Source organism: Nerophis ophidion, linkage group LG06, assembly GCF_033978795.1.
Source record: "Nerophis ophidion isolate RoL-2023_Sa linkage group LG06, RoL_Noph_v1.0, whole genome shotgun sequence".
In the NCBI taxonomy this organism is placed as follows: Eukaryota; Metazoa; Chordata; class Actinopteri; order Syngnathiformes; family Syngnathidae; genus Nerophis; species Nerophis ophidion.
Window position 1 is genome coordinate 65,992,898 of NC_084616.1, and position 21,884 is coordinate 66,014,781.

General features: G+C 39.5%; 1 protein-coding gene across 1 annotated transcript; it reads left to right on the forward strand.

Moving 5' to 3' along the window:
• vps16 (VPS16 core subunit of CORVET and HOPS complexes) lies at positions 1-21,884 on the forward strand. Its single transcript, XM_061904638.1, has 24 exons — positions 1-190; positions 663-751; positions 5,981-6,072; positions 6,210-6,338; positions 6,402-6,546; positions 6,615-6,730; positions 6,801-6,923; positions 7,591-7,646; positions 7,782-7,871; positions 7,969-8,140; positions 10,942-11,073; positions 11,158-11,285; positions 12,306-12,341; positions 12,414-12,522; positions 12,615-12,749; positions 12,846-12,954; positions 17,563-17,660; positions 17,786-17,890; positions 18,571-18,648; positions 18,732-18,818; positions 18,953-19,035; positions 20,959-21,055; positions 21,130-21,233; positions 21,299-21,884. The coding sequence occupies exons 1-24, from the start codon at positions 141-143 to the stop codon at positions 21,438-21,440; spliced, it is 2,505 nt and encodes an 834-aa protein (XP_061760622.1). The 5' UTR covers positions 1-140; the 3' UTR covers positions 21,441-21,884.

The following is a 21,884-nucleotide window of genomic DNA, read 5'->3' on the forward strand; positions in this document are numbered from 1 at the left end:
GCCGAAAGAAAAAAAAATATGAGGAAGTAGACGAAGAAGAAGTGATCAGCTGACCAATCTTGCCGGAGTAAATATATTATTTCAAAACATATTGTTACATCGTACAATTGTCGGCCTAATTAAATAAATATTATATCAGCATGGCGCTGATAACAGCCAACTGGAATCCGCTAGGAGAAGCTTTTTACCGGTAAGTTACTCATCATCATCATCACAAAAACAGGAGGTCGATGCACAACTCACTAGTGCTACTATTAATAATAAACATTCGACTTAGCCACAGATATCCTCACAAACTACTATTTTTGTTACCCGTTTAGCTCTCATATTCAATTAAGTTGACATTTGCATCGTTACAAACATCTGACATTAACGTTGTAATGAAAAGGATTCATGTAAATATTTAATCATACTTTCATAGTCACATCCATCCATCCATTTCCTACCGCTTATTCCATTTGGGGTCGTGGGGAGCGCTGGTGCCTATCTCAGCTAGAATCGGGCGGAAGGCGGTGTACACCCTGGACAAGTTGTCATCTCATCAGCGAGCCAACACAGATAGACAGACAACATTCACACTCACATTCACACTCACATTCACACACTAGGAGACACTGTTAATTAATCCGACAGATTGTGTGTGTTTGCTTGTGTCCATGCAGTAAAACAGAACTGTACGTGATGAGCTGGAACCTGAGAGATGGACTAAAAGACTGCTTGGTGGCGGCAGCACCTTATGGCGGACCTATAGGTACACACACCATGCATGTACACTACAGGCATTAAAAGGCCTACTGAAATGAGATATTCTTATTTAAACGGGTATAGCAGGTCCATTCTATGTGTCATACAGTGGGGCAAAAAAGTATTTAGTCAGCCGCCGATTGTGCAAGTTCTCCCACTTAAAATGATGACAGAGGTCTGTAATTTTCATCATAGGTACACTTCAACTGTGAGAGATAGAATGTGAAAAAAAATCCAGGAATTCACATCGTAGGAATTTTAAAGAATGGTGGATAATAAGTATTTGGTCGACCATTCAAAGCTCTCACTGACGAAAGGAGGTTTTGGCTCAAAATCTCACGATACATGGCCCCATTCATTCTTTCCTTAACACGGATCAATCGTCCTGTCTCTTTAGCAGAAAAACAGCCCCAAAGCATGATGTTTCCACCCCCATGCTTCACAGTAGGTATGGTGTTCTTGGGATGCAACTCAGTATTCTTCTTCCTCCAAACGCGACGAGTTGAGTTTATACCAAAATGGATACATGGATGATACAGCAGAGGATTGGGAGAATGTCATGTGGTCAGATGAAACCAAAATAGAACTTTTTGGTAAATTGAACGGAGATGTTGACATGCAGTTTCAAGCACTCTTTATTCTCTAGCGCAGGGGATGGGCATTACGTCGATCGCGGTCGACTGGTCGATCTCGGAGGGTGTGTCAGTCGATCTCAAACCAGGCATTAAAAAATATACATAAAAATGAGCAATCATCAATCATACCAAGACTTCACTTTCGTCAGTTGTTTGACATTCTCGGCACCCGAGGATCTTGTGAGATGACGCTGGCTGCTGCGAGCTCATATTTAAGAAAAAAATCACTAACAGGGCGGACGCAGAGAAACACATTTTATTTCTAGAGACTCCGTACCTACTGTCAAAACTCTAAAGACCGACTGCACAGTTCCTGTCTTCACCATAAAAGACCTGTTTCATCCTGCCTGTGCTAACAAAATAAGAGTCTTAGAAAGCTAGCGTGCACAAGCTAGCAAGCTACGGAGTTTGATGCCAATGTATTTCTCCCCCGCACTCAGCGACCGCTTTCTCACTTGCTTGCCCACCCGCACACTCACTGACGTCACTCACCTGCTGCCAGACATTAAAGGGCCACACACATATGCTACTCTCATAACAAAGTGTTTAAAAACGAGTATGCAAGTTGGACAAATGAGATGCCAAATCCAACCACTTTCATGTGGTATTGGACAGAAAGGAGGACTTTTTTTTTCCTCCATTTGAAAATGCGGACGTTATCAGCACCACTGTCTAATTCCAATCAATGCAAGTCATCAGAATCAAATACACCAACTTATATTCTTGTCTTCATGAAAGAAAGGAATCTATGTGTGTTAAACATGCTTGTATTATCATTAAACACCATTAACTTGTTAACAAAAATGTCTCTTTCATAAATAAATAAATATAAATTATAAATAGGAATGAGGTAGATCTCCTCGACTTGGTCAATTGAAAAGTAGCTCACCTGCAGAAAAAGTGTGAGCGCCCCTGCTCTAGCGGATGACTTTTCAAATGATGCTACAAATTAGCAGTGCTGCTACTTTTTGTAGCAAAGCTTTTGCCACATAATTGTTCAACATATTGCCGCTGGAAGCCAAACCACCGCCAGAAGATGAACCCCGTGCTGCTTTTCTTGGGAATTCATTATTTCTCCATTTGTTACCAGATTCGTACTTTCTGTCTCTCGTATTACCACTCACAACGCACTGTTAGCATCACAGTTAATGTTACCCATGTCACTATCACTCTGCTCGGGGTGGGCGTGTGACGGTGCATGCGAGACGTATGTAAGAAGGTGCGCTTGTTTATGTGTCTGTGAGAAGGAGGGACAAGAAAGAGTGGGAAACGCATGTAGTGTAATGACCTCAGCTAAAAGCAACTGTGTGAGGACATATACTCGAATATCACGATATAGTCATTTTTTCATATCGCTCAGAGACAAACCTGCGATATATCGAGTATATCGATATATCGCTCAGCCCTAAATGCAAGTACTCTATTGGTACACTACACACTTAAGTCTACTCAGTGGCCTATTGGTTAGAGCAGGGGTCGGGAACCTTTTTGACTGAAAAAGCCAAGAAGCCAAATATTTTGGAATGTGTTTACTTAAGAGCCATATAATATTTTTTTAACACTGAACACAACTAAACGCGTGCATTTTTAAGTAAGATCAATATTTCTAGAGTATAATAGGTCTCTTATTCTTTGTAATATCATTGTTATTCTGAAGCTAAATGTGGAGGGGGCGTGGCCTGCCAGGATCGGCCTTGAAATCAGTGACAGGTGTGTGGATGGCCCACCTGGGTCTTGTTATCTAATCATCTGTCGCTCTGTTATAAGCAACAGCCAGGAGGAGAGACGGGGTTGGGGCTGGGGCTGGAGCCAGAGCGCGAGCGAGAACGAAAGAGAAAAAGACAATTGCTGGAATATTGTAACCCTGAAACAGGCTTTCATGTCGGTGCTTGGTGGTCTGAAGAACCCCCGGGAGGGCAAGCCCCACACTAACCAACAATAAATAAATAACTTCTTACCTTTAACGCAATTTCTTGAACAGGTGCGGTAGAAAACGGATGGATGGATTAAAAATGCATGAGAATGTTTTATATTTTGAACGTTATTTTTAACACTGTGATTACAAGTGGAATTATTCGTTACTTATTGTGTTAAGCAATGTCAGCTCAGATTTATCCGAGAGACAGATGCAGTCATCAAAAGAGCCACATCTGGCTCGCGAGCCATAGGTTCCCTACCCCTGGGTTAGAGTGTCCGCCCTGAGATCGGTAGGTTTGGAGTTCAAACCCTGGCCGAGTCATACCAAAGACTATAAAAAAATGGGACCCATTGCCTCCCTGCTTGGCACTCAGCATAAAGGGTTGGAATTGGGGGTTAAATCACCATAAATGGTTCCCAGGCGCGGCACCGCTGCTGCCCACTGCTCCCCTCACCTCCCAGGGATGATCAAGGGGATGGGTCAAATGCAGAGGACAAATTTCACCACACCTAGTGTGTGTGTGACAATCATTGGTACTTTAACTTTTACTTAACTTAAGGCATACTCACAATGCAAGTACACTATTGGTACACTACATGCATTAGCTACACTCACAATGCATGTACACTAACAGTGTATTCACTCTAAACCGGGTGTTGGCAACCTTTACTCTCAAAAGAGCCATTCCAGCAAATAAAAATAGTCTGGAGCTGCAAAATATAACAGCACAGCTTATTAACTTCTGACAGTAACATGTTTATACCTGTGAGAACATCAGAATACAACAAACAAGCACATTTTTTATGTGTAAGGGATGCCAGGCAGTTATGCCGTGTGATGGAAGTGCACACAAAGTCAGACACTCTATTTTAACTTTTATTGACAATCTATGCTAACATAGGGGACGGCGTGGCGAAGTTGGTAGAGTGGCCGTGCCAGTAATCTGAGGGTAAGTGGTTCAATCCCCACCTTTTACCATCCTGGTCACATCCGTTGTGTCCTTGAGCAAGACACTTCACCCTTGCTCCTGATGGGTCCTGGTTCGCGCCTTGCATGGCAGCTCCCGCCATCAGTGTGTGAATGTGTGTGTGAATGGGTGAATGTGGAAATAGTGTCAAAGCGCTTTGAGTTCCTTAAAAAAAAAGGTAGAAAAGCACTAGTCAAGTATAACCATTTACAGCTCAGTTCCAACACTTAACTGGTTCCTCCCTCATGCACATCTATATTCCTCCCTTATTTCTGTAACAACACGTCCTCTTTATTCGGCAATCACCTTTCAGGCGTGGTACGTTCATGACACTGCGAACTCTGAACATCACCCACACACGAACACCACATCCACCCCAGCAGGTCAGTACAGCATGCTAAATAGACTTCCCACAGCCTAGGTGCATAGGGCAGCCAGTCTCCAAAAACATACCAATTTATTGTAGCTTGATGGATAGCGGTTCTGAACTATACTCCCAATCAGTGGAGATTTTCAGTCATCAGTTCGAAGCCGGTATGTACAGGGCTGGACTGCTTGAGATGTCTAGCCCTTTACCTGCCCTGTATGTCTACTTCCTCATTAGGTTTTCCTTGCTGCTGACAATGAACGCCTCCTATTTTCTTTTCATTCCTGCCATAAGTTTCTCCATCCCTCTGTCGCCGTTAATTCTGTTTACGTGTTCTTGTGTACTTACTACCTCAACTAGGTAGAACAGGAAGCCTGTTGATTAGGTTGAGCACTGCTGCTTCTTAGCTCCAGGGTTGTGTATTGTTCTAACATAAATACTAGAGTGGAGACACATATAATGAAACTCTCCATTGTCACTTGTGACCTGTCTGGCCCTTAACCAGAAGATTGAGTGCATCGTAAATTGTATTAGCATGAAGCTCACTCCTTCCAAATACTCTCTCTTCAAGATTGAATACATGATCAAACCTACCGGCAAAAGTATGCGTTTTTTGACCACTTACGGAGGCAAACTATCCCTGGTGTGAGGATATTTTAATGAAGGCTGGAGAAGAATCTTGGAAGACCCCATCTTCATATTCACCGGCATCGGTTGCTGGCGATGTACTCCAGATATCCTCAGAGATTAAGAAATATTAGGACCACTCATTCATGGCCACTCTGACACCCATAATTGACTGTATTTGTTCAGTAGATAGTTTATGTTAACCATCTAATCTGTAGTGATGTCAATGGGGTTGTGAAGACAAGTATTCTGTCTGTTTGCTTGCAGGGCTACTTGTGATGATGCATTGTATTACATCCTTTTCACCCTGTCACACCTTTCTGTCTGGAGACTAATTGTTGATCCGACACCGTGTCGATGGATTTCTCTTTTCAACCCAGCAAGAAAACAAAACAGAAATAAAAATCCAGTGTGTACAGGAGAAGAGTAGAAAGCTGCTTCTGTTACTAATTAATTACAAGAGGAGCAATTGCATATGATCAATTATATTATTATTACACATTTTTTTCTTAGTATGTAAAATATTTTCAGTATTATTTGGATTCTTTATGATTATGTTATGCAAAGTAACGGGTGTCTTAATTTAATGACTTGTGAGAGGAGTGATTGCATGAATTGAATGTTTCTGCATATATTTGTATCGGCCAGCAATGAATCCATTGAAATATCCACAAATACAGTTGGCGCTACAGCTGTTTTTTGTTTGTTTGATTGTGTAACAGCTCTCCTCAGAGAACCTGTGAGACGTTCTCCAAGTGCTCGTCCTCAGTTGGAAATTTATTCCGCTTCTGGCGTTGTGATTGCCAGTTTCCCGGTAAGCACGTGTGACATTAAACCAAATAATTCACTTCTCCTTGTCCTTTTCGGCCCAATCATGGTGTGCTGACATTGTGCGTGTGTGTGTGCGCGTGTGTGCGTGCGTGTGCGTGCGTGTGTGTCTGTGTGTGGTAGTGGAAGAGCGGCCCTGTGATTCAGCTAGGTTGGACAGTCTCTGATGAGTTGTTGTGTATACAAGAAGATGGTTCAGTTCTGATCTATGACCTGTTTGGATCCTTCAAGAGACACTTCAGCATGGGACAGGTAAAGTACCCATTTGTTATTACGTTTAGTATGCATGATAAACCTTATGTCCTTGATCTGTAGGAAGTGGTCCAGTCTCAGGCTTTAGAAGCCAAAGTGTTCCATTCTCCTTATGGGACAGGTGTTGCCATAGTAACGGGCTCTTTTCGCTTCACCTTGGCAACCAACATCAGTGATCTGAAACTGAGGAGATTACCCGCTGTTCCAGGTAACACCTCCCCTGTGTGACCATGCGCCCTGGCATCACTTTCTCACGTTGTCCGTCTTGCACGTTAGGCCTGCAGGGTTTGCCTTCTTGCTGGTCTGTCCTCACTCAGGACCGCCAGACTAAAGTCTTGCTGGTCATTGGGATGGAACTGTACATCCTTGACAATACGTCCTGCACTGCAGTGGTGAGACAGACAGTTAGACATGTGTTCAGACGGACAGGAAGTAACATGATGTCATGTGCTATTATTTCAGTGTGCTCCAGGTCTCAGTCCTCAGTCTGGCAATGTGGTCCATATGTGTGTGTCGTTTAGTTACAAGTATCTGGCTCTTTTCACTGACACTGGACACGTGTGGATGGGTTACTCCAACCTTCAGGTAAAACTCTATATTGTCTATTCACATACAGTGGGGCAAAAAAGTATTTAGTCAGCCACCGATTGTGCAAGTTATCCCACTTAAAATGATGACAGAGGTCTGTAGTTTTCATCATAGGTACACTTCAACTGTGAGAGACAGAATGTGAAAAAAAAAATCCAAGAATTGACATTGTAGGAATTTTAAAGAATGTATTTGTAAATTATGGTGGAAAATAAGTATTTGGTCATTAATTCAAAGCTCTCACTGATGGAAGGGGGTTTTGGCTCAAAATCTTACGACACATGGCCCCATTCATTATTTCCTTAACACGGATCAATCGTCCTGTCCCCTTAGCAGAAAAACAGCCTCAAAGCATGATGTTTCCACCCCAATGCTTCACAGTAGGAAAGTTGTTCTTGGGATGCCACTCAGTATTCTTCTTCCTCCAAACACGACAAGTTGAATTTATACCAAAAAGTTCTATTTTGGTTTCATCTGACCACATGACATTCTCCCAATCCTCTGCTGTATCATCCATGTGTCCATTTTGGTATAAACTCAACTCGTCGTGTTTGGAGGAAGAAGAATCGATGGCTAACTAAATACTTTTTTGCCCCACTGTATGAAGCATCTCTTTGGAGGCATGGGCTCTCACTGGATGATTGATGAATAAATGTGTCCTTAGGACAAACTGAGTCAGGCTGACACTAAAGTGAGGACGCCACCCAAACAGATGGTCTGGTATGTACTATATGTCCAACTACCTGCTTACCATCCGTGTACTAGATCTTACCTGTGTGTGTGTGTGTGTGCATGCTAGGTAATCTTCCCCGCAATAAACTTTACGTGTGTGTGTGTGTGTGTGTGTGTTGCCAGGTGTCGCAGGTCAAAATCCCAGCAGCCAGCCGTGGTTATGATGTGGGATCGCCTCCTCTTAGTGGTTGGACAGTGTAATGACATCATCCAGTATCCTGCCAAGTTTCTCTCTTGTGTAACTATTAGTGTTTTGGTCTTTTGTTCAAATTTCTGTGAAGTAGTGTGTGACCCTTAACCACCGCTTCAGATTCCCTCTAGAAAGTCAGTGCGTTTGCGTCGGAGAGCTGGATGGCGTTCGGATTATAAGCGCAACCAATCAGGAGCTTCTCCAGGAGGTTCCTCTTGTCTGTCAGGACATCTTCAAAATTGCTTCCATGGCACCTGGAGCGCTGCTGCTGGAGGCCCACCGCGAATATGAGGTAGTGTCTCAGTTTCCCCTTGTCTGCACAGTGTGTATGCTCAGCCAACTCTCCTCTTCATTAGAGGGTATGCACATATGATATGATTGCCCCAAAGATGGTGGCTAGAGCATGCATATTTGGTTGTGATTCATACAGTATATATTTTTTAAAAGGCTGAAAAAAGTTATACATATATTTAAGAAAAATGTTGTGTTATTATTGTCAACATTTTTCAAGAGCAAGAATATCGCATCTTTTGGATATTTGTTTGTATGTTTGGTTAACAATATTTTGCTGCACCTCACAAAAGTGGACATAGACTACAGTCACTAACATTGTTTATTTTATTACTACAATGTAAAACTATTTGCACTTTGTACACATTTGGTTTATTTACATATAGTGTTCCGCCCTCCCTAAATGTTAGAATTTAGTTTGGCTGATCGGTAAACAGTCCTTTAACTTAAAGATGAAAGAAACTTCCAACCTGAGGTTGTTAACTGATAGTCTCCACAATTAAGTTAACTAAGCACACTGAGCACAAAAAGGAGAGTACATTAACATCATATTAATGATGTTAACTTAATGCTAACATACAATAGACAATCCCATTGACAGGTTAACGAATATTAGCACTGTGATTGTTTTGAATTTGTAAAAGTTGTTTATCATACAAGATTTTAACGGGACAAAAATGACCTAAAACTGCAAACTGAATTTCTACCTACAGGCATATATACAGGTGGAAATCAAAATAATATGATATCGTGCAAAGATTTGTTTATTCCAGCAATTAGGTTTAACAATGTGAAACAAATATATTACATAGGCCAGTGGTTCTCAAATGGGGGTATGCGTACCCCTAAGGGTACTTGAAGGTATACCAAGGGGTACATGAGATTTTTTTTAAATATTCTAAAAATAGCAACAATTCAATTATAAGTATATTTATTGAATAATACTTCAACAAAATGTGAATGTAAATTCATAAACTGTGAAAAGAAATGCAACATTGCAATATTCAGTGTTGACAGCTAGATTTTTTGTGGACATGTTCCATAAATATTGATGTTAAAGATTTCTTTTTTTGTGAAGAAATGTTTAGATGGATCTTTATTACAATCCCCTAAGTTAAGTTGATGATTACTTCTATGTGTAGAAATCATTATTTATAATTGAATCACTTGTTTATTTTTCAACAAGTTTTTAGTTATTTTTATATCTTCTTTTCCAAATAGTTCAAGAAAGACTACTACAAATGAGCAATATTTTGCACTGTAATAAAATTAAATAAATCAGAAACTGATGACATAGTGCTGTATTTTACTTCTTTATTTCTTTTTTTCAACCAAAAATGCTTTGCTCTGATTAGGGCATACTTGAATTAAAAAAATGTTCACAGGGGGTAAATTACTGAAAAAAGGTTGAGAACCACTGACATAGGCTAATAACATGCAACTCAAGACATTTAAGGCATTCTTTTGATATAATTTTGATGATTGTGGTTTACACCTTATGACAACCTGAAATTGACAATCTAAGAAAATGTTGGGTTTTCAAAATCTGTAATGAGCCATGATCATAAAAATTACAACAAATAAAGGCTTTATACATCTCACTTTGCATGCAATGAGTTTATATCACATATTAGTTACGCATTTGAAGTTAAATTGCTGAAATGGTTTAACTTTTGCACGGTATTCTAATTATTTGAGTTTAACCTGTAGTCACCAAACTCAATGGAATGAAAATTGACTGCTCACTTTGCCAGTCTTTTCTTCTGCACGGTATGCTGACGAGTTAAGGAAGCCGGCTGGTTGTTGTATGAAAGATGAGCGCAGATATCACCCAAGAGCTGAAGTGTTACCTTCTTGTAACGCCAAAAGTTTTATTTCTTCCGTCACAGACAATAAAATGATCGCTCCTCCCCAATTACATTTCGTTTGATGTAATTTTTCATGTATTTTCATTTTAGAAAAGATTGGAAAATAATCTAAATAGTCTACAAAGTAATAATCACTCCTCCAGTCACAATACAGAGAACCGCTGGTATCGACCATATAGATGCAAAAATTACATGCCGTCATGTAAAAAGACTAAGACTGTAAAAAATAATGAGTTAACGAATGTGATAAATCACAAAAATTATCACAATAATCATTTATGAATGCAGATTCATCACGCAATTTATTTTGCCCGTACATATTCCTTTATCATAACCGCGGAGTGTTAAAGGTAGAGCAGGTTGTTATACGGTCAGTGATCAGGTCAATGCATACGTTAGTGCAAAGACGAGTGAGGAGACTCTTGACTGTCACCAGCAAATGTCATTTCCAAAAACACCCTAATGGGACCTTAGCTAAAACTAGTTACCAAGTTTTAGGCAAAGAAATGCAGTACATTGAAGTAAAACTTCTTTTTTTTAATTCGGTTGATACTCTGACAATATAATTGCCTTTTCGTCCACATATTGGGTGTTTTTTTTAAATTAATTAAAATGATGCAAGTGCGTAATAACCTGTAATTAATCATGATATATCCATAGTCAAAAGTGTGATTCATCTGAATAAAAAATAATTATGATTGGCACACAAAAAATAATAAAGTGTTATTTGTAACTTTAGAACTATGTAAAAAACAGTTCTATATGAAAATCTGCTTAAAGTACTGCTGTTGTAAAATTAGATTAGAAATAACTCAACCTTTTTGGGGTGGCTGAGCTAGAGGACGCTTAGACTACAATTGTTTTATCTGCATCTTCTGTCTGTCTTATTAGCTGTTTATTTTTCCAAAATGATTGTGTGTGCGTGTTTGTGTAGAAATCCAGTCAAAAGGCAGACGAGTACCTGCGTGAAATCAAGGAGCAAAACATGCTGGGAGAGGCTGTTAGACAGTGTGTGGAGGCGGCAGGACATGAATATGACCCCAATACCCAGAAATCCCTGCTGCGGGTGAGAAATATTTATTGTTGATCGTGAATATGACATTTTGTGGTGTGATTTTAACAAGTGTTAAAATAATCACTTATCCATTAGGCGGCGTCTTTCGGTAAATGTTTCCTGACAGACTTCAGTCCGGAACACTTTGTGTCAACCTGTCGAGAGCTGCGAGTGCTAAATGCTGTCAGAGAGAACAGTGTGGGTCTGCCACTCACACACACACAGTATCCTAACACAAGTTCAAACTTATTTTTTTTTTTCAAACACAGTGGCATTTGATCTTTGTTTTAATGATATTTAGAGGTTTAAGTACTGTATTTTATGGAGTTTTTGTCTTGGCCAAAACCACCTTTTGTACATTGTGGGACAAGAACCAGTGCTAAAGTAACAGGACTGGGACCCTGTCCCTTATTTGTCTGATATAAATAGTGAAACATAGTTTTAAAAACAACAGCCACCATGGCCTGCAGAGAATATAATGGATGCAACTTCATGTGGTTAATGTGACTTGTGAAATATTTTTTTTCAGCGGGGGTAATGTGATTGGGTAACAGGACTGAGTGAAAACCCGGGACACAACTAAAGTGTGAACTTCAACTATTTTTTTTAAGTTCTTAAAAGGCAATAAAGTTCAAGTTTAGTTGTGATAAGGAGTAACAATAATATGTTACAAAAAATAAAATTACTGAAAAATTTAAATTATTTCATGCTAAAGTCGAATTTTAGTAAACGGGGACAGTCATCAATTTTTTTTTTTTTAGTGTTCAAGTTAGTTTAAATTAATCTTTTATGTCTTATATATTTAGGTTGTTTCATTGTTCCCGTTGGTTTGTCAGTTAGATTGTGTGTATGCTTGCAGCCCCGTCAGAGAGTGGATGACTGACAAAAGACTTCACTCTGTTTATTTCTGTTTGCTAAAGATGGCTCACAAAGTTACGGGAGGACTTTGATTCAACTACAAGAATAGTCAGAAAAGAGATAAGAAACAAGTGATTACATTTTTTGGGTGCGCAGGATCATCGTTCACATTCAGGACTTTTATAATATTGGGAGGTAAGGCCTGGCAGAGGTCTACACTCTCTAAATGTTTTTTGTAGTTAAATATGCTATCAGATTCATGTCAAATAGACTTCGCTTAACAAAAAAGTATATTTTACGGTTAATTTATTTTGCATTCGTTTAAATGTTATTCATAAATCTACTGTACATGTGTATTCAGTGAGCTCCTTTACATGTGATCTCAGATTCAAACAGATCACCCTGCAGGTGCTGATTGACAGGTAAATCCACTTTACATGTACCTTTTTGTTGACTTTGGTATATTGACTGTGTGTGTGTATATGTGTGCGCAGGTTGGTGTACCGTCAAATGTATCAGTTGGCGATAGAAATATGTCGATACCTGAAGATTCCAGATTATCAGGGAGTCAGCAGAGTTCTCAAGCACTGGGCTGCATGCAAAGTATGATCCACTTTCTCTAAGTCCTCCCATTAACCACCTTGTGACAAACAAAGAACTCATTTTTGTGTGCTTCTCCATGTTGGCCTATATAGGTGCAGCAGAAAGACCTTTCAGATGAAGCCATAGCCAGAGCAGTGTGTCTGAAGGTGGGAGACTCGCCTGGCGTGTCGTACTCACACATTGCTTCCAAAGCGTACGAATGCGGACGCACAGAGCTTGCCATCAAGGTACAAACGCTCCCTCACACACAGACAAATATCTTTTTTTGCCTCACAGAAATGTGTTTTACTAATGTAATGCTAACATCATTGCTTGTTCCCCAGCTATTGGACTCAGAGGCTAGGTCCGGTGAGCAAGTTCCTCTTCTGCTGAAGATGAAGAGGAGTCAGCTGGCTCTTAGTAAAGCGGTAGAGAGTGGAGATACTGACCTGGGTATGTCAATAAAATACTAATTATTGCATGATCTGTGTTAAAAGCAGCATGTAAACAACTGATTTAGAGCATGTTGGATTGGTTGAAGGTAGAACATGTGATTATAAAATAGATTGATGTTGAGTGTACAGTCTGTATATGATAGATGTTTAGACTAGGGCTATAAAACGCTTACGATAGAAGTAACTTTTTCTGTATAGAAATACGTGACCATTTTGATACAATTAATTTGTTTCAACAGACGTAAGAATAGCCTGCTAATGACGACCGCAGAGACATCACTAAGGGCCAAATTCTCCCTTGTGCTTAAGTCAAATTTGTGCAGTTGCGTGGATCCTGGCCATGCAGCATTTTCCCCTTTGATGTTAGTCTGTCACTTTCATCCGAGAAATGGGTGGTGCAAACTTTAATTGTGGGCGTTATCTGTCAAATCAGGCCTTGCGCGCATTCTCCCATCACCTTAATTATTTCGCTCATACATACCAAACTCCAATGCCCCTGGAAGGTGAAACTTAAAGTTACACTTCAAGTTTGGATGCAGTGTTCATTACACATAATAACATGTCAAGAGACTTACCGAAAGCTACCAGATCTATTCTGATTGCCTCAATTGGAGACAACTGGAAACAACCTTTGAGATGAGGATAACAGGACTATAATGCCACTCTGAAATAGCTATTCAAAATCAAAATGCACCTCCTTTATCTGGTCTTTGCTTTGGTGGGAATCAATTGCGAGCGTGACCACAGTGGAAAATGACCGTTCATATGAGCCACATTAGGAAATCCTTGGGCCAACAAACGTTCAATGCATACAAAGATGTATTTACTAGATAATACATTTATTATGTTGTGTCTACCAGACACTATCAAAGGTCAAGGATGATTTCATCAAGAATTGCAGTAATGTCAACCTATCAGCTGTCAACTCTGATTCGCTCACATGCATGTACGCATGCAAACAGACAGCTGTACAGATGCAAGACCCTCTGACGGGCCACAGCTTCACAAACTAGTTGAACTAAACAGAACTCTTAACATCACAAATAAACTCAGGGTGCCAATACAGGAATAACAAGGGAAACAAAGTTTTATCTTTTCTATGATTACATTTGGATTCACATACAGCCGGGAATAAGAGTCTATCATAGCATGCATACATACAGGACATCTACCGCGGCCTGATTTGATAATGCCTTTTCATATTTAAAATGTTATATTTTTCATGTATTTTTAAAGACAACCACAAGTGTTAGTAAAACTCCATGTCTGATTCTCACACAGACAAAAAAAATATGCCACGGCAAAGTCTACCTCATTAATGAATAACATGAGCCGACCTTCATTCACAACTTATGTGGGTGCGTCTCCTTTACGCGGGGTGGGCGTGTCCTCAGTCTGTATGGTAGAATACAAATAAGAGAAACATGCGTAACGTCAAGTGCATAGAGCAGGGGTCCGCAAACTTTTTGACCCGGGGGCCGTATTGCGTTAAAAAAATTTGACCAGGGGCCGTGATATATATATATATATATATATATATATATATATATATATATATATATATATATATATATATATATATATATATATATATATATATATATATATATATATATATATATATATATATATATATATATATATATATATATATATATGTAGGTGTGGGAAAAATCACAAGACTACTTCATCTCTACAGAACTGTTTCATGAGGGATTCCCTCAATCATCAGGAGGGAATCCCCCATGAAACAGTTCTGTAGAGATGAAGTAGTCTTGTGATTTTTCCCACACCTACATATTGCGCTCTACCACGGTATCGAGCACTATTCTCTGGATAATCCAATCAAGATATATATATATATATATATATGTATATATATATATATATATATATATATATATATATATATATATATATATATATATATATATATATATATATATAGTATATATATATATATATATACAGTATATATACTGTATGTATAAATAAATACAGTCTAAACTATCTTTTCCTTAAACTGAACAAAAGTCATATGTCCACTGATGTTTAAAAACTCTACATTTGGAGTCTAATTTATGTTTCCCCAATGATTTCGCCATTTTTTCCCTTTGGGCACTAATTGACTGAAAGATAGCGCACTTGCTGCCTTTGTGGCGCAAGCGTGATGACGTCCCGTTACCGCTGGGAAAATGCCTTTTTAGACAATATGATTTGCTTGAGCGGCTAGGAAACCCAATAACAAGCGGTAGAAAATGGATTGATGGATGGATGAAGGACAGATTAAAAAAAATTAATAAATATTTTTTTATTTCTTTATTTTTTTATAGTCGTAGCTACCTGCGGCCCGGATTTTGGACGCTGGCGTGCCGTATCTGCCTAGGAGACCCAGTAACAAGCGGTAGACAATGGATTGAAGGATGAGTGAAAAAGGACAGATTAAAAGATTTTTATAAATACCATTTTTTTTTTAGTCGGGACTACCCGCGGGCCGGATTTTGGACGCTGGCGTGCTGTATCTGCCTAGGAGATTCAGTAACAAGCGGTAGAAAATGGATTGATGGATGTGTGAAAAAGAACATATTAAAAAATAAGAATGATAAAAAAGTTCAAATAAATAATATTATTTATATTTTTTCCTTGGTACTACCCGCGGGCCGGATTTTGGATGCTCGCGGGCCGTATCTGGCCCGCGGGCCGTAGTTTGGGGACCAATGGCATAAACAAACGCTTGAGCCAAACGGAAGAATAGGGCACAAAGATCATTTGTAGGTAAGATGAAAAAGAGGTCTCACTCTGTCAGGCTGGGTGAACTGTGTGACTTTAAATAGCGGCGATAAGAGAAATTACATTCAACAAATAGTGTAAGATGTCCTCAATACATTTAGGCATCTCAGAGGCATGTTTATGGTTTTTGTAGTTTGAATAGATTGGCGTGGGCAATAACAGGAAGATCTCTCATTGCAACGATTCGAAATAGGCAGCTGAGATTCCACGGACATATCATTAGAAAAGACAGCATAGAAAAACTGATGTTAACTGGAAAACTAGCAGGAAAGAAAGCTCCAAGTCGACAACGAAGTTCTCCCACTTAAAATGCTGACAGAGGTCTGAAATTTTCATCATAGGTACACTTCAACTGTGAGAGATAGAATGTGGAAAGAAATCCAGAAATTCACATTGTAGGAATTTTAAAGAATTTATTTGTAAATTATGGTGGAAAATAAGTATTTGGTCAACCATTCAAAGCTCTCACTGATGAAAGGAGGTTTTGGCTCAAAATCTCACGATACATGTACCCATTCATTCTTTCCTTAACACGGATCAATCGTCCTGTCCCCTTAGCAGAAAAACAGCCCTAAAGCATGATGTTTCCACCCCCATGCTTCACAGTAGGTTTGGTGTTCTTGGGATGCAACTCAGTATTCTTCTTCCTCCAAACACGACGAGTTGAGTTTATACCAACATCAAACCTACTGTGAAGCATGGGGGTGGAAACATCATGCTTTGGGGCTGTTTTCTGCTAAAGGGACAGGACCATTGATCCGCGTTAAGGAAAGAATGAATGGGGCCATGTATCATGAGATTTTGAGCCAAAACCTCCTTCTATCAGTGAGAGCTTTGAACCATAATTTACAAATAAATTCTTTAAAATTCCTACAATGTGAATTCCTGGATTTTTTTTTCACATTCTGTCTCTCACAGTTGAAGTGTACCTATGATGAAAATTACAGACCAATGTCATCATTTTAAGTGGGAGAACTTGCACAATCGGGGGCTGTCTAAATACTTTTTTGCCCCACTGTATTATCAACAGCCTAAGAAATGTTAATAGAAATATCAGTAATATGGAACTCATACATAGGGCGGAAGACAGAGAAGACTGGAGAGCCTTGATCATCGATACCTACAAACAGGCCCAATACTCCATGATAGTTTTAATGTTGTCTTGTTTTTAGTGTAGCGTAGACGATGCCTCTTTTTTTAGCGTAATGAACATCTTTCTACTACACAAGTTATTTCTAATGGCGTCAATTCCGGGTGGGTTTTGTGCAGCGTATATACAGAAACGTATGTATAAAGGTATGTTATCCATTTGACTAGCCCACTTCTACCTTTGTCAGTTAGCTATTAGCATGTAGAAACCTCTCCCTCTACCTACATAGCTAACCAAGTTGAAATTATAACAACAGGTGGCAGTCTAGCTCAGGTGGCAGAGGGCTTGTCTGCCAACCTGAAGGTTGTGGGTTTGATCCTCAGTCCCCCTGTGACCACGTTGCAGTATCCTTGAGCAAGATACTTAATCCCCACTTGCTCATGATGATGCGTCATCAGTAGGTAAATGTGGTAATAGTGTCAAAGCTCTACAAGTAAAATCAATTTACCATTATAGTCTCCTAGTGTTTGGGAGACACATGTTTATCCAGCGATGGACTTAGGGAAAGTGCATGGAAACTGTACTTTACATGCAGGTGTGACAAATAAAGAGACACAACTCTTTTGGAAAGTTGAATGACAGCACAGTGTGTAGATTAACATGACCTCTGAAATGACTAAAAACACATAAATTATTTCTCTTTCTGTGTGTGCCTGCGTGTTTCAGTGTACACTGTAGTAAGTTACTTGAAGAACGAGATGAACAGAGGAGATTTCTTCATGACTCTAAGAAATCAGCCCGTCGCTTTGAGTCTCTACAGACAGGTTCTCTTGCACCTTTTCTTTAATAGCTGACTTTGACTGCTTGGTCAAATCATCTAATCTGTGTGTGTGTTTTTGTGTGTTTGTGTGTGCGTGTGTGTTTGTGTGTGCGCGTTTGTGTCTGTCAGTTTTGTAAACTGCAAGAACAAGAAACACTGAGAGATCTCTATAACCAGGATGACGACCATCAAGAGCTGGCCAACTATTACGTGTCCGCCAGTTACAGAGAAAAGGTTTGACTTTTGAAGTTACATGTTTCTTTGTATGTTTAAAATGTTGTACTTTTTTGCTACATGATGTGCAACGTTTATATTTCCTAGTTTCTTTAGTTTGTTTTGTCTTTTTTGAAAATGGCAGCCAAAGGTGTTTTGGTGAAAGAATTTTGCATCCAAACCGTAGTAAGCCAGCAATGGACTGATTTTTTTGTTTTCCAGGGATCTAAAAACATACTTCATACTCACTGCTTACAACTAAGTACACTTACACATGTTTTATGAACGAAGTACGGGGAATGCGGGATTCTCAATTATTCATCCAATTGTATTCAATATTCAATTATTTACTTTTCTTACAACTATTAGCACTTATCCATTTAAGGGCTGGAGTAGACCCTCAATATCTGAGCAATTGCAACACAGTAGGTGTTTAGCAGACTGTGGAATCTGAAAGAATATTTATCATGTACACAACTTGATATTAATATAGTACTTTTTTAAAATAAACTTACTATAATGCCTCATTAGGATGCAATATCAATAAAATATAAACCTGACAAAAGTAGGATAGAACCTTTAAAATCAGTCTGGTCTGATAATAATAATGTCACACATGTCACTTTTAACGCTGCACATTTTACTTCATGACAGCCACACACTGAGTGTCTGTATATGTGTGTGTGTGTGTGTATGCATAGAGATTGGACAGCCGTCTTTCGCTCCTTCAGAGTGCTGTGGATGAATTCAATAAAGCCAAAAATGACTTTGCTGCCAAGGTAAGAAGAACTTGACCAGAACAACTTGATGTGTGTCAGTGATGAAAATGACACTGAACTTCAACCAACGTTCACCTATGCAGGCCACTGAAGACGAGATGCGCCTCCTCCGCTTCCAGAAGAAACTAGATGATGAGAAGGGGGCCGGGCTTTTGGGCATGTCACTACAGGTAGATAAATGGGCGGGGCTTCTGGGTCTTTCTCTGCTAATAGAGACATAGGTGGGGCTTTTGGACCTGACATTGCATATAAATCCATACCATACACAACAGCCTTCACCCCTGAAATGTCACTTTCTGTTCAGGCAACCATGGAAACTTTGCTTGTGTTGGGACTTTACAAGCAGACGGATCAACTTTACAGAGACTTCAAAGTACCTGACAAAAGGTGAGGAATGCTCTCTGTTCAGTCCTCAGTCGCTCTGTACCAAGTCAAAGTATCCTTGAGCTACGGACGGGCGCTTATAGAATTGTGATCGATGATCGTGATTAACTTGAGTTCCAAAGTGGTGATCAGCTGTTAGCATATATTACCTCAATCAAACTGGGCGGAAATGTTTGGTAGACGATACCGTCATAAGTAAGCAATGATGCTCGGTATAATCCTGCACGGAACAAACCGCCTTTATTGACCGTGATCCTGTGTGTGGTTGCGAATGTGTGTGCACGTGCGCATATGTTTGTGGCGGCTGTGCCAGCAACCTGAGGGTTTCAGGTTTAATCCCCGCTTCTGCCATTTTAGTCGCTGTTGTTGTCTCCTTGGGCAAGACACTTTATCCACCTGCTCCCAACGCCACCCACACTGGTTTAAAGGCCTACTGAAACCCACTACTACCGACCACGCAGTCTGATAGTTTATATATTAATGATGAAATATTAACATTCCAACACATGCCAATACGGCCTTTTTAGTTTACTAAATTGCAATTTTAAATTTCCCGCAAGTTTGTTGTTTAAAACGTTGCGGAATGATGACGCACGCGTACGCGTGACGTCACGGACTGTAAGGAAATATTAGCGTTGCACGAAACACAGCTAAAAGACGTCTCTGTTCATGGTGTAATTACACAGTATTTTTGACATCTGTGTTGCTGAATCTTTTGCAATTTGTTCATTTAATAATGGGGACTATAAAGAACAATGCTGTTGGTGGAAAGCGGTGGATTGCAGCTGTCTTCAGCACCGAGACACAGCCGGTGTTTCTTTGTTTGTTGTGAAGCAGAGCGGTCAAGCGAACAAGTTTTCTCTACGTCAACCAGCATGTTTTTGGATGGGGAAATTGTGATGTATATCTTACCGGAGACATCAATGGATTATTCGTCGTCCTGCAACAGCTGTCATGTCAAAAAAGGCAGCTGTGAGCTTGGCCCCTCGGCTTCTCTCTGAGACACTGCGTGTTCACCGCAGCCATCCAACCTCGATGTATGTCTTTACAATCTTTAAAATCTCACTAAAACACTATTAAAACAATAAGCAGATAAGGGATCTTCCAGAATTATCCTAGTAAATGTGTCTAAAAACATTTGAATCGCTCTCAATGCAATCGCCTTTTTTTTTTAAACTTTATTTATTTATTTATTTTTTTCTAGTCCTTCGCTATCAATATCCTCAGCCACAAATCTTTCATCCTCGTTCAAATTAATGGGGAAATTGTTGTTTTCCTGGTCCGAAAATAGCTCTTTTTGTTGGAGGCTCCCATTATAAACAATGTGAGGATGTGAGGAGCCCTCACACGGGTGACATCATCGTCTGCGACTTCCGATACAGGCAAGGCTTTTTTATTAGCGACCAAAAGTTGCGAACTTTATCGTCGATGTTCTCTACTAAATCCTTTCAGCAAAAATATGGCAATATCTCGAAATGATCAAGTATGACACATAAAATGGACCTGCTATCCCCGTTTAAATAATTTTCAATTTTCAAAAAACTTTTTTCAAAATCCAAATTGGAACCATTTCCACAAGTGATAACAGCCCATGTATGGAACATTTTCATTCTGGTTTCACTTGACTTCTTACTAGGAATATGTTTGTGTGCCCTCCATGAGCAAAAGTCCAAGGCAACAGCATTGTATTATGGATCTTTGATTGTAATATTTGTATTATTTAACAATCTTTAATTACTAAATTATTACCCAGTGGGGTCCCTCCTCTTATATTAGGTATCACCCAGTATAATTTCTATATCTACATGGTCACGTTTGTTTGTCAATTACGTTTAACTTTCTATTGTGGACTATTATTAAAGTTTGTCAAATGAAACTTGATGTTTAAAGGGTGGAGATGAAAGTGACGCATGTGTTTCCTTGCAGGTATTGGTGGTTGAAACTGAAGGCTTTGGCAGAGAAAGAGGAGTGGGACGAGTTGGAGAAGTTCTCAAAAAGTAAAAAGTCTCCGATTGGCTACCTGGTGAGTGGAAGCCCCTCCCCCTACAAAAATAATGGGAACTTCCTTGAGGAACATTTAATGCGTGTGGTCTTCAGGCCTTTGTGGAGGTCTGCATGAAGAGAAATAACAAGTATGAAGCCAAGAAGTATGTTTCCAGAGTGACGCCTGAGCAGAAGGTCAAAGGTCACCTGGCTATAAGGTAAGATATCACCTTGTCTTGTTTCTATGGTGGAAAGAAAAGCCTCCTGCTCTTCTTCTCATCAGTGACCTCGAGGGGGCAGCAGATGCGGCCATTGAGCGGCGGAACGAATCAGAAATAACGACAGTCATGGCGAGATGTTCTGCCACTGATCGCTTGTTGATGGAAAGATTACATCGAGCCAAATTGTCCATCGCCAAAAAGTGATCCGTCTGATAGGTTATTGACTGGATTGAGTAGCAGATGTTACGTTCTTCTTGGCTGGCCATGCTTTTTCCACCAATAATTGGAAGAATATTGGATTATTATTTCTTCATCTTGTTTTACTAAACACTCAAAACTCACAGAAGCACTTGATGTTAAAAAACAGGTAAATATCATACATTTGTCTTATTTGTATACGTACGATAGTTAGATAGGAATTTTATTTGTACAGCATGTAAAGGGCCAATAAACAAACAAGCTGAAGACAGTAAATGACACCCTCGCCATGAAGGATCACTTGGTCAGATAACACATTTGAAAACTTAAAAAGGTTTCTAACAATATTACAACTTTTCAGCCAACCCATTGTCAAGAAAATTTATGTACTGAGACGGAGGTTTATGAGTAGTAATAAAATAATCATGATGCAATATTCTGATCACAAAA

Bases quoted from the DNA above. Each gene is read 5' to 3' on its own strand.
- vps16 (XM_061904638.1), top strand. From the start codon at position 141: ATGGCGCTGATAACAGCCAACTGGAATCCGCTAGGAGAAGCTTTTTAC. The intron at 12,523-12,614 runs GTATGATCCACT...TGGCCTATATAG, and splicing joins AGCACTGGGCTGCATGCAAA to GTGCAGCAGAAAGACCTTTC. The intron at 21,056-21,129 runs GTGAGTGGAAGC...TGTGGTCTTCAG, and splicing joins AGTCTCCGATTGGCTACCTG to GCCTTTGTGGAGGTCTGCAT.